The sequence below is a fragment of the Pimephales promelas genome, chromosome 5 (assembly GCF_988280905.1).
Source record: "Pimephales promelas chromosome 5, fPimPro1.hap1.1, whole genome shotgun sequence".
Classification (NCBI taxonomy): Eukaryota; Metazoa; Chordata; class Actinopteri; order Cypriniformes; family Leuciscidae; genus Pimephales; species Pimephales promelas.
In genome coordinates, this window is record NC_142773.1 from 37,033,196 (window position 1) to 37,045,745 (window position 12,550).

General features: G+C 38.4%; 1 protein-coding gene across 8 annotated transcripts in view; it reads left to right on the plus strand.

Moving 5' to 3' along the window:
- kmt2cb (lysine (K)-specific methyltransferase 2Cb) overlaps window positions 1–12,550 on the plus strand; it is a 118,912-nt gene that overhangs the window by 63,446 nt on the left and 42,916 nt on the right. For 6 of the 8 annotated variants that reach the window (XM_089131420.1, XM_089131422.1, XM_039677727.2 and 3 more), the window contains 10 exons: window positions 714–830; window positions 939–1,043; window positions 1,150–1,254; window positions 4,013–4,194; window positions 4,485–4,649; window positions 6,760–6,869; window positions 6,966–7,049; window positions 9,430–9,642; window positions 10,167–10,292; window positions 12,431–12,544. In XM_089131420.1, the coding sequence (XP_088987546.1) occupies window positions 714–830; window positions 939–1,043; window positions 1,150–1,254; window positions 4,013–4,194; window positions 4,485–4,649; window positions 6,760–6,869; window positions 6,966–7,049; window positions 9,430–9,642; window positions 10,167–10,292; window positions 12,431–12,544 (1,321 nt within the window). The remainder of the gene's footprint in view (window positions 1–713; window positions 831–938; window positions 1,044–1,149; window positions 1,255–4,012; window positions 4,195–4,484; window positions 4,650–6,759; window positions 6,870–6,965; window positions 7,050–9,429; window positions 9,643–10,166; window positions 10,293–12,430; window positions 12,545–12,550) is intronic. The other 2 variants (XM_039677731.2, XM_039677728.2) reach the window with 1 other exon arrangement.

The following is a 12,550-nucleotide window of genomic DNA, read 5'->3' on the forward strand; positions in this document are numbered from 1 at the left end:
ATCCTCTTCATAGAGTTCCCACCTTCATCCCACTCTCATGTCATTAAATAATGCACTTTAGTTGGATATGTTATGCAAATTAATACAAAAGAATGGACATTTCTATAGTAGTCTTTCGATTTTTTTTTTTACTTCTGCTAAGCTGTAAAGTATTTAGTAAAAAAAAAAAGGTTTGGGGTCAAGGCTGCATTTATTTGATTTAAAAATATAGTAAATCAGTAATATTGTGAAATTTTATTATAATTTAAAATAACTGTTTTCTATTTTGATATATTTTTAAAATGTAATGTATTCCTATGATGGTAAAGCTGAATTTTCAGCATCATTACTCCACGTAATGATAATGTGACGATTTGCTGCTCAAGAAACATTTATTATTATTATCATCAATGTTGAATATTTTTGTGGAAACCATACATCTGTTTCCCCAGGATTTCTTTGATGAATTGAAATATCAAAATGATGGCATTTTTTTCAGTTTATTCTTAATTTCATTGATTTTATTTAATTTTTTACTGACCGCAAACATTTATGTTGTTATTACATATGTATAAGCACATGCAATTGAATTTTAGTGTAATTTATCACAGTTATAACGCTATTACTAGCTCCCGGTGGGCAAAGTAGAAGCCAATGCATTAACAAAATCCTTTCGCCCCATCATCTCGATCCCGGAGAGGACGACCCTGATGGTATCTCTGTTGTGTCACCAGGGCAGAGGATCTGGCTTCCCCGGCAGGAGGCGGCCCAGGGGTTCGGGTGTCACAGGACGGGGAGGACGTGGCCGTGCCAGAATGAAAAATGGAGTCCCTCCAATCCCAATACCAGGAGTATGTCACATTAACTGACAGCTAACACTTTTGTTTGTTCTGATATGTGGATATATACCTATAGCGTGACTGTTTTTCAATTTATTTGCATGGTCTGTATCTCTGCAGGTCAACATCATGGAACCAATGTGCGTATTCAAGGAAGAGGAGGAAAGCGCCATGCACAGTACAGTGGTGATTTTCTCTAGTACAGACACGTTCACTCTGAAACAGGTAAAAGTGAATGTTTCCGAGCAGTCGGTGCTGCTTACAGCCGTATGTGTGGAGTCTGCTGCTCTCTTACAGGGGTACGTGTCGGTGTTTGTGTTCTTTTCCTTAGGATATGTGCGTGGTGTGTGGAAGTTTTGGACAGGGTGTGGAGGGTCGACTCCTGGCGTGTGCTCAGTGTGGACAGTGTTACCATCCTTTCTGTGTTAACATAAAGGTGAGCGCTTTTCAACGCCATTATATCCTTCCCTTTGAGGTGATGATTGTAGCGTTAATTATGACTGGAAAAAAAAACTTAGATGGTACTGGACCTGGTAAGAAAATTAAATAATGGGAAAAAAATACTGAAATTACTTAAGGAGACATATATAGTAGTGTTGTCATGATACTGGAATTTCCATGCTCGATACGATACCGTGAAAAATATTTGGGAAAAACTGTGGCACCATACAGATCATTTGGTATTATCTCATGTTTTTATTTTTATAGAGAATTTAGGTCACAGAATAGCTTTGTTTGTTTTTTTACAAAAAAAAGTCAAGTAAACAGTCAGTAATAAAATATGAACAAATAACCACAAATAGGCCTATGTCACACTTCCTGCTTCCGGATCGTGTAGTAGGGACACACAACTTCCGGTCAACAGTATTTTTCGATAAGGATTTAGATTATCAGCCCTATTGTCTAAACTATCCGAGGTAGACTGACCACGAGCTATGAGGTTGTGAAACGAAGGATTTTGCTCCTGTTGAAGCTATAAGTTTGTATGAAATCAAATAAAACAGAAAAACATGTTTTATCCGTGATCTTATGAAAAAACTACACTACCCACAATCCTAAGCGTAGCAGCAACGTCTGCTGATTGGTTTAACTTGCTGTTACCATAGAAACGTTTACCTTACTGGCAAACGGCTAGAGCTACCCACAGCTGTTGTTGAAGTGTACCGGGTTGCTCTGGTAGCTTCACGCTTTCACGCTTTCCCACTAGAGAGTTTATATTTACCATCCGAACCACATCGTCATATGTTGCTTCAGGCAGGTTGGGGAGAGATTTGGTCCAGCTCTATCTATCGGACTCCACCATTGTAAAAAGCTAACCGGAAGAGCCGTATCCCTACTAAAAGACATACTTCCGGTCTTTAATTTTTTCGTGACATAGGCCTATTTAGACAAATAAATACAATAGAATAAAGAGACAACTGAAATAAGCGTGGCTTTAAGTTTTTCAGGTGTGTTTAACAATATTCAGGTGAGAAATACTACAGAAATGAAAGTAATCAAATGTAATTCATCGTTGATCGTTTTTATTCTAAAAAAATAATTAATTAATTAATACTTCAAACTAAAGTTACAAAAGTTATTCATTCAAGAGCAGAGTGATTTTCTTTGTCTTTTGTTCTTTGATTAACATGACAGCAGCAGGAATATTAGATTGCTGTCACTTTAAGAGCTTATGCACAGATCAAATATACTGTTACACAACAGTATTGTTTTTTATGTACCAAATACTGTTTTTTTTTTTTAATAGGCTCATTTTACCACTCCCGCAGAGTTAAACAGTTGGGTTTTACCGTTTTCGAATGTATTCAGCCGGTTTTTTTGATATTTAGAAGAATATCAGTAACCAGACAGTTTCTGGTCTCATTGATTTCCACAGTATATTTTTTCCTACTATGGAAGTCAATGAGACCAGAAACTGTCTGGTTACTGATATTCTTCTAAATATCAGAAAATCGGCTGAATGGATTTGAAAACGGTAAAACTCAACTGTTCAACTCTGGGAGAGTGGTAAAATGAGCCTATTTCCAAAAAAAGTGGAGTATCCCTTTAACTTAATACTTGACATTTACTCTATTTGACCATTTAAAGGATTAGTTCACTTTTGAAAAAACGTTTGCTGATAAATTACTTACCCCCATGTCATCCAAGATGTCAATGTCTTTCTTTCCTCAGTCGAAAAGAAATTTAGGTTTTTGATGAAAACATTCCAGGATTTTTCTCCTTATAATGGACTTCAATGGGAACCAGGTCCAACCGAGGTCCAAACGACAGTTAATAACAGTTTCAGATGCAGCTTCAAATGTCTTTAAACGACACCAGACGATGAATAAGGGTCTTATCATGCGAAACGATTGGTTATTTCAAAGCTTATTCCAAAAATGTAACTTTTCTAAGGACAAATGCTAGCCTTGTAATATATTGTGAGGCGCGTTTGCAACGTCACGTAATACGTAATTACGTTCAAAAGGTCACGGGCGACGTAGCCGGAAGTACAGAACCAAAATCGTCCGACATCGTTGTTTTACCTTTTAATTCCTTTTTTGTAAACGGCGTTTGAGCTAGTTTGCACGTTCAACCTATGCGTTCAACTTGTAAACACTGACTCTGTACTTCCGGCTACGTCGCCCATGACCTTTTGAACGTAATTACGTATTACGCGACGTTGCAAACGCGGCTCACAGAATGGAGAAAGGCTAGCATTTGTCCTTTGAAAAGTAAAATTTTTGGAATAAGCATTGAAATAACCGATCGTTGATCGAAAAGTTTTTTCAAAAGTGAACTAATCCTTTAAGCGCAATAAGCACATTGCAGAACACTTGCATTGAATTGAGAGTAAAGACATTTATAATGTAAAAGATTTCTATTTCAAAGTTATTTTGACCTTTATTCATCAAAAAATCCTAAAAAAAACAATGTTTCCACAAAAAAATATTAAGCAGCACCACATTGATAATAACAAGAAATGTTTCTTGAGCATCAAATCATCATATTAGAATGATTTCTAAAAGATCATGTGACACTGAAGACTAATGTATGAAGAGTAATAATGATGCTAAAAAATTCAGCTTTTTTGTGAAACAAAAAGAAGTGGTCTTTAAAAAAAAACGATACTGAAAGCTACTGTGTTTTTCTGTTTTTTGGAAAGTCTTCACATGCATGCTGCCTCATGTTAAATGATATGTATTGGTTGTCAGATCACTAAGGTGGTGTTGAGTAAAGGCTGGCGGTGTTTGGAGTGTACCGTGTGCGAGGCGTGTGGTCAGGCCAGCGACCCGGGACGTCTGCTGCTCTGTGACGATTGTGACATCAGCTACCACACCTACTGCTTAGACCCGCCCCTGCAGAATGTGCCCAATGGGAGCTGGAAATGCAAATGGTATTCCACATTGTTTCACAATTGACACTTTTCTCTTTAAAATACATATTTTCATGTTTAGAAAATTACCGTACTTCAACTGTGCTTTGAAAACTGCTTCAAATGTTGTTTTTGTTTTTATACTTTGCGGTTCATTTAAGGTTACCAGAGGACCTTTTATTAACAATTTTCTAAAGACGTATTAATGAGAAGTATTTTACTTGTCATGTATTGATACGAGCGGGTGGTAAAATTGGTGGAGCCGTGTGGTGTGTGATTAATGTCATTGTGCCTGCTTGGGCCTCCCACAGGTGTGTGTCCTGTACGCAGTGCGGCGCCACGTCTGCGGGTCTGAGGTGTGAGTGGCAGAATAATTACACTCAGTGTGCCCCTTGCGCCAGCCTGGCATCATGCCCACTGTGCCAGCAGGACTACAATGAGGAGGAGATCATCCTGCAGTGCCGCCAGTGTGACAGGTGAGCTGCGGTCCAGCACTCTGGGTCTGGGCTGTGCCTGAACCTGCTGGTGTGCTTGGATTCCCTTCAACATAGCATTCGCTGCCATCAAACTATATGCAGTTACTGCAATGTTACTGGCCCAAGTTAAAAGTGGCCCAATGATTTTCTGAACTCGTATTCCTCCTTCAACATAAATCAATGGGATTTTTGCCTGTTTATTGCACAATACAATTGACCCTTCACTAAGCCACGCCCGAAAACCGCAACTGGCCAATCATGGTTTAGCAACCGTAAATAGGTGCGGGAGGTCTGGCAAGCTTTCGAGCGAGGGAAACATGCCAAAGCGTTGTGTGTATGGATTGTGCGAATCTGATACCCCGTATCCTCAAAGTTTGGATGGGGGAGTGGATTTTTTTCCTTCCCGGAAATCTTAAAGGAGTAGTTCACTTTTGAAAAAACCTTTGCTGATAATTTACTCACCCCCATGTCATCCAAGATGTCCATGTCATTCTTTCTTCAGTCGAAAAGAAATTAAGGTTTTTGATGACGCACGTTTGTGACGAACTTGTTTATCAAAATGAACAAATCTTTTTCGAGTCATTTGGTTCATTCAACGAACGAAACGAAAGACTTCGAAAAAGATTTGTTCATTTTGATGAACGAGTTTGAACAGGAGAGTCACAAACGTGCGTCACAGAACAGAGCAAGGTGAGTATTTGAGCTTATAAAACTTAATTTTTTTTATTTATTTATTAAAAGAGCGATCGTTTTGCTTGATAGAACCCTTTTCATCAAAAACCTTAATTTATTTTCGACTGAAGAAAGAATGACATGGACATCTTGGATGACATGGGGGTAGGGTTGGGTAGTTTTTCCCGGAATCGTTCAAAAGTTAAAATTTCGATTCCTAGTTTCGATATTCACAGTCCGCCGAGCGGAAGAAGAAACCGCTGAACAACACCAACGAAGAAGCGTCTACCGGAAGTGTTGGCATAACCACGCGAGTCGAACATGAGTACCTTACGTCGGCGATCCAAAGTGTGGCTTCACTTTTCTAAAAATAACGAAATCTCGGCAAAATGCAAAATATGTGACAAAAGGAGTATTTTTACAGAAGGAGTATTTCCTTCAGAAAGGCCGTTGGTTAGCAAGGTTAGCTAAACTTTTTTGACCCTGCCTCTTAAAAGAATCGGAATCGAGAATCGTTAGGAACCGGAATCGAAACAAGGAATCGCAATCAGAATCGTTCAAATTCAAACGATACCCAACCCTACATGGGGGTAAGTGAATTATCAGCAAAAGTTTTTTTAAAAGTGAACTACTCCTTTAAAGGCAAGGGGAGAAATGATGGACGTGATCAAGCAGTTGGAGACCCCATTCACAACTAAATGAAGACAGGATTAACAAAAACTCCTAGCTTGAAAATAATGACGGTTGTTTGTTCATAATGCATCTATTTTAAGTAAAATAAAACGATTAAAGACAAGACGGATGCTCACTAACATACTTTAAAATATATTTCAGCATTTTGTTAATCGATGCCCTACTCCTGACTAACTTTAACCCAATCCGATCGTGGCTCTCCTGGTGTTAGTGTTATTCCACAAGATTTATGGATAAGTTGTTTGATTTATAATTATTAGGATTATTATCACATTTCACATACCCTGCTGTGCACGAACACAGCTGTTCCTCAATTTGTGTTTCCCAGTTGAGCGGTCAGCGTATGAGGCGGCGGGGGCGATAGGCTTTAGCGTAATTTTTTATGAAATTATTCTATACTCGATTGCATATTGTGTCGTGAATATATCCCTCGAATGCATACTGTGGTCCCTTTAGTCTTGCTCTCTCAGATATTTCACATGTTCACCAAAAATGAGTAATTATCTCCTTGGGAATGTCTGACACCGGTGCATACATACTGAAATAGACGTGCCAGGCGTGAAAGCTTGACAGGCGTAGCAACAGTAACTAGGGAGGGCGGGGCTTAGCAAAGGGTCAATTGTAAGTCTTAATAGTTGAACATGATGAAAAGTAGACTAGTAATAGCACGGCTATCCTCAATACGTACACAGTTTGAGGCATCATTGATATCCGTAGCACAAACGTGCTGTTCCCGTGTCTGCAGGTGGATGCACGCCTCGTGTCAGGGGATCTGTTCGGAGGAGGAGGTGGAGAAGATCGCAGAGACCAGCTTTGACTGCAGTCTGTGCCAAGGCCAGACCCCTCTCTCTCCGGGTACACATAAGCACTGCTTTAGAACTGTCTGTTTTACATTTATAATTTTTTTTTTTTTTTTGGTTGACATTGTGTATTTGTGTGTTCATTACACAGCGCCTGGAACGCCGGCCAAGTCCAGTTTGGATTTTGTCGAGTCGGTTCTCCTACCACAGAGATTCACAAAAACAAGAGATCCTGGTAAATCTGATGTCATTTTACAAAAACGTTTTTTTTTTTTTACAGAATTATAAAAAAATGTCAGATTATGATAATTAAAAGTAATGGTATTTCAATTAAAATATTACAAAAATGTTTAGCTAACATGAAGTAACAAAGAAAAATCTTAGTCTTAATCTTAGGTAATGTTAATTTCAACATTTACTAGTGATTTATGCAGTGTTGCAGTCGAGACCACCTCACTCGAGTCCGAGTCGAGACCGAGTCCAAGTCGAGTCCGAGACCAGAGACAGTCGAGTCCGAGTCGAGACCGAGACCAGTGAGGGTTGATTACCTAATTTACTTTTATTTACTTAGAGAAATCCTTTTTTTTTTTTTTTACTGAATTTACTTAGAGTTTAAAAAATATGATCAGTTTAGGGTAAAAAGGCCACATAGTAGGTGGTGTTAAAAGTGATTTTATTACAATTTGTCATGCGCAGTTGCGCACTAGAAAATCACCAATCACTGGCCGTGTCAATCTATTATTTTATTAACATACTTTAAAAATCATGAAAAATATTTTGTATTGAACTCGAGTGGACTCGGGAATAAGTCTGAGTCCAAAAAAAGAAATGTTGAGGGATTTAGCAATACAATACTACAATATCCACGACGATATCCGCAACGGATTGAAGCGCGCGCTCGAGTGAAGACAGTGCAGTTTGCGCGAACAACATGGGAAAACACCGTATCCGCACCACTGATCGCAGCGGCAACAAGCACTTTGATCACTTGATTTAAAAAACACATATCATGTACAGTTTTTGATGTATTAATATTTAGTAAAACACAAATCAGTGACATAATTGGTTTTGACTTCATTTAGGAGATTTTGGGTAACTGCACAACTGACAGATGACCGCCAATAACAGTGTGTGTGTGTGTGTGTAACCATAGTGACAAAACGACCAACTTTCGGATCCTGCACTTTAGCTTATAATTTCGGGGGGGTTTTTTTAAATATAATTATGTATTTTAAAAGTTGCAAAATGGATTCATTTGGAGACTTCGAAATGGGCAGAGAAAGGGAGGCTATGCAAAACAAAATTTTACAAGTTATTGCTTAGCTTCAACAACACTAGTCTGTTTTTTCTCCTCCGGTCTCGGTCTCGGTCTCGACTTGTTCTCGGTCTCGGGCTTGGTAGTGTCTTGGTCTCGGTTTAGGTGGTCTTGACTACAAGTCAGACATTTACTAATACTAATACATTATTAAAATCAATAGTTGTATCTGGTTGTGATCAGGACCCCACTTATTACACGGCTACATAAACTTGCCACACAGTAAATAATTAGACATTAAATATTGATCCGAGTCAAAAAATGTTATTAGCTTGTTAAACGCAAAGCTTCCATGGAGAGAGCAGTTGCTAGCAAGCGGCTAGTTCAAACTAGACGCCATTTAAGGTATACGCCCAGACAGCAAACTGACATTGAATCAACGTGGAAACGACGTCTCTCATGACATTGAAACAACGTTGATTTTGCTCATCGAATTAACGTTGAACCAACGTCAGACGCGGCATTCTTCAAGGCTAAATGAAAATCGAAAATTGGTTTGCTTTCATAACATTGAAACAACGCGTTGATTTCAAGTTGATTTTCCGTTAGTTTTGAAAGAATGACGCGTCTGACGTTGGTTCAACGTTAATTCGATGAGCAAAACAATGTCAGATCAACGTTGTTTCGATGTCATATTTCCACGTTGATTCAATGTCAGTTTGCTATCTGGGCGGTATACAATCATACCACTTATTACACGGTATTTCACAACACAAATAATTATGGGGATAAGAGATATTGATTTGAGATTAAACTGTTTTAAAATTGTGCCTGTTTGTTATCTTATAATCCAATACAAAACGATTTTTTTTTATGAAACAAGAGAGAGCGAGTGTGTGATACCGGATGATATAATTAAATAACTGTACACAAAATATTGATTTCAGTTTTAATATTTTATTAGCTCGGCTAACGAGGAAAAAACGCTCCTAGCAAAAGAAAAGCGTCGACTTCAGTGACAGGTTGTTATCAGAATCAAGTATTCCACAGAGCCGTGTAATAATTGTATTTAACGGACCTGAACTAACATGAATGAACAATGAAGAGTTGTATTTGTTAACTAACGTTAACAAAAGGAATTGCTTCTTGTTAGTTAAAGCAATAGCTAATGTTAACTAATGGATTCTAATGTTGCCGAAATTTCTATATTGAACATAAATGCTTCTGGTTATGCTTTGCTATGAAATATTTCATCAACTAGATATTGTTCATTGTAAAATGTTCTCCATTTAATGAAATTGTTCTTTCGAGTCGATTCTTTGTCATACCGATGAGGTTCCTTAATGTTTCTGCTCCACAGACCTGTCGAGGACGTACACCCAGGACGGTGTTTGTCTCACGGAGTCGGGTCTGTCCCAGCTACAAAGTCTCGCCAATGCAGCCTCTCGCCGGAGACGCTCCAAACCCAAACTCAAACTGAAGATCATAAACCAGAACAGTGTGGCCGTGCTGCAGACTCCTCCAGACCCACAGACTGAACTCTCCAGAGATGGAGACATTGACGACATCAAAAGTACTGCTTCCTACATCTCCACCGTTTACATATAATAATAAATAATAGATGCAGTATTGAGGGGTTCACAAAAATAAAAATCTTTATACATTCAAATCTTGAAGTTAGTTTTTAAATAAAAGGGTCATGCATATTATATCATATAAAATATATCATATTTTAAATGTTTTGGGGAGTTGGCATGACAAAGCATTGTGGATTTATCCATTGTGCCTCCAATTGTGAGGAAAATTAGGTATCGCAAAAGGTAGCATCATTTTTCTATCTACAATATCAAGCAGCCTTCACATGGGGAGTGCACCTGTGAGACCAGAAAACTAGTTATCTAGCCAGGCTGCTCATTATAGTGATTTAAAATGTAGTTTTTTAACACAAATGGACTGCAGTTTGCTGAACATGTTGTGTAAAACATACTGTATAAAAGTGTCTCATATTCAGATACTCTTCTCGCAGGGTGAAGTTTGCTTACCTGTGTGTGATTCCTGACAGCTTTGTGTATTTGTTTGCCTGTGTGTGTTTTGCAGCAGAAGTGGAGATGGTGGATGGTGAGGGGAAGTCAGATTCAAGTCCTGAAAGAGAGGCCACAGCAGAAGATGACTCTAAAGACACGGATGCTTGCAAGAAGAGAAAGAGGAAGCCCTACCGCCCAGGTGAGAGACTTGATGAATCGCGATTCGATCTTCTGCTGATTCGCATCGATCACAAATTTCAAACATCAGTTTATGTATCTTTAACTTCGCTGTGCTACTCAGTGGCGGTTCTACTTTGAATTACACCCAGGGCGAGACCCCCTTCGAGCGCCCCCCTGAAAAAAAAAATACTTTGCATATTATAGGCTACTGTAAAAACTCATAATTAAAGTTGATTTTAGTTGATCATTATGAAAAGTATTAAATAATATAGAATATAGTGACCAAAATGATTACAGAATCTTGTTCAAAAAGCCTAATACACAGTGTCAATTCACCAAGTTAATAACATTAAAGATTTGTTTTAAAGGAGTGTCTTTCATCTTACCTACTAAACTTTAAAAAAGGTTAACACAAAAAAGGTTTTATATAAAGATAAACCTCATATTTCAGCATTTAAATCATCTCTATAAAAAGAATGAGTCAATAAAGATACATTCCTGACATTTATAATGCACAGCTTATCTTTTATTATTAATAGTAAAATTCGTACCAATTTTCCCATGGCTGTCGTTGCTATAGAACCATGCACTCATTACACTGCGCTCTCCAACGACAAAGAAGTTTTAGTAGCTTATGTATTTCCACCACAGAAAAACGCTTGCTGTAGCTCTGCTAAAAGATTTATTTACGGAGAACAGAAAAAAACACCCAAGTGTTTGGGTGCACGTGCACTCCCATACTGAAAAGTTTATGAGCGCGCTTCCCGTGCGCCTATTTGAATCATAGAGGATTTGAAATAACGACCACGAGCGCGCAAAAGACGCGATACGTGAACTAATCAGGAGATCCCCTTGATCCCCTCGCTTCTGCGCACGGCACCTTCTCAGCAAGCAGGGCGCAATTGCCAATAATTGAATCGAAATGATAAAAAATAGAAAACCTTCGCGGCACAGAGGATTTTTTTTAACTGCTCGTGCCGCCCCCCATGTGACATGAAGAAATGCCGCCCCGGGCGACTGCCCGGTTCGCCCGTGCCTAAAACCGCTACTGGTGCTACTCAAAGTTATTGACGCGTAGAGTGTTATTGATCACAATATGCCGCAAATAAGGACTCGGTGTGGAACACAGATGCATGCGATCCCTAATTCAGTTCTCTTTCGCAGCTTATTGCGCTTGAATGGTCAAATACACACACAATGTAAAAAATGCACCGTAACAGTGTATTAGATCCGTGAATTTGTTCTTAAAGGGACAGCAGCCTAATAAACTGTTGATGTCTGTTTTGTTCATTTAATCAAAAAGCAAAACAGAAAACACTGCTTTTGACTTAATCACTTTTGTATCTTCATAATGAATCAATTTATTTTTAACACAGAAGACTCAATCATTTTATATTCTATACAGTGAAGACTACACCGTGTCTTATTTTTACATTTGATTATTCAGTTTCTGTAGTATTTCTTAAGACATGTTAAATAAACCTAGTAATAATATTCTGGGTTGACTAAAATGGGGAAGAAAAAACACATTTCAAGTTTTACAGTTAATTTACAGTAAGATTAATGAATCAGTATGAAAAAGTAACACAAAACAGTAAACTAGAATCAAATCTATGCATATAGCGAATCGAAATTTGATTCAAAATGCTGATAATTTGAGCAGATGTGATGAAGGACTTCATTTGAAATGTTAAAGCTACACTGTGTGATTTTTACGCCCATCTAGCGGTGAAAAGGTATATGACCATCCAGGGAATATTAGTTTCTGTTCCTCTCAATTCCGATTTCGTTTTAACTCCTACGGTGGCCAATGTAGTCCAAGATTAACATGGCTTCCAGTTCGACCACGTCCATGAGTGTTAACTCAAACGTAAACGCGAAAGGCGAAGCTTGAATTAACGGGTATGTCCCTCTTTGGCTAATGTACTTTCAAGATGGAGGGGCAACATGGCGACCGACATTAGATCCCCTTACCCGTATGTATTTTCAATGGCATATTATACACTCACAAGAATACTTTATTACTTGAACGAAGTAAATGTATATTAATGAGCACATATATTTTTGAAAGAACTAAGTGTTTTTAGCTAAGAATAAACTAAAAGAGTTACACAGTGTAGCTTTAAACAATATTGAGGAGTTTCTGCTTTTACTCAGGTATTGGAGGTTTCATGGTCAGACAGAGGAACCGGATGGGTCCGGGTAGAACCAAACCTGCCTTGGTCAGGAAGGACTCCACTGGTTCTGAGACCCTGCAAGGCAAAGACGAGGGTGAGT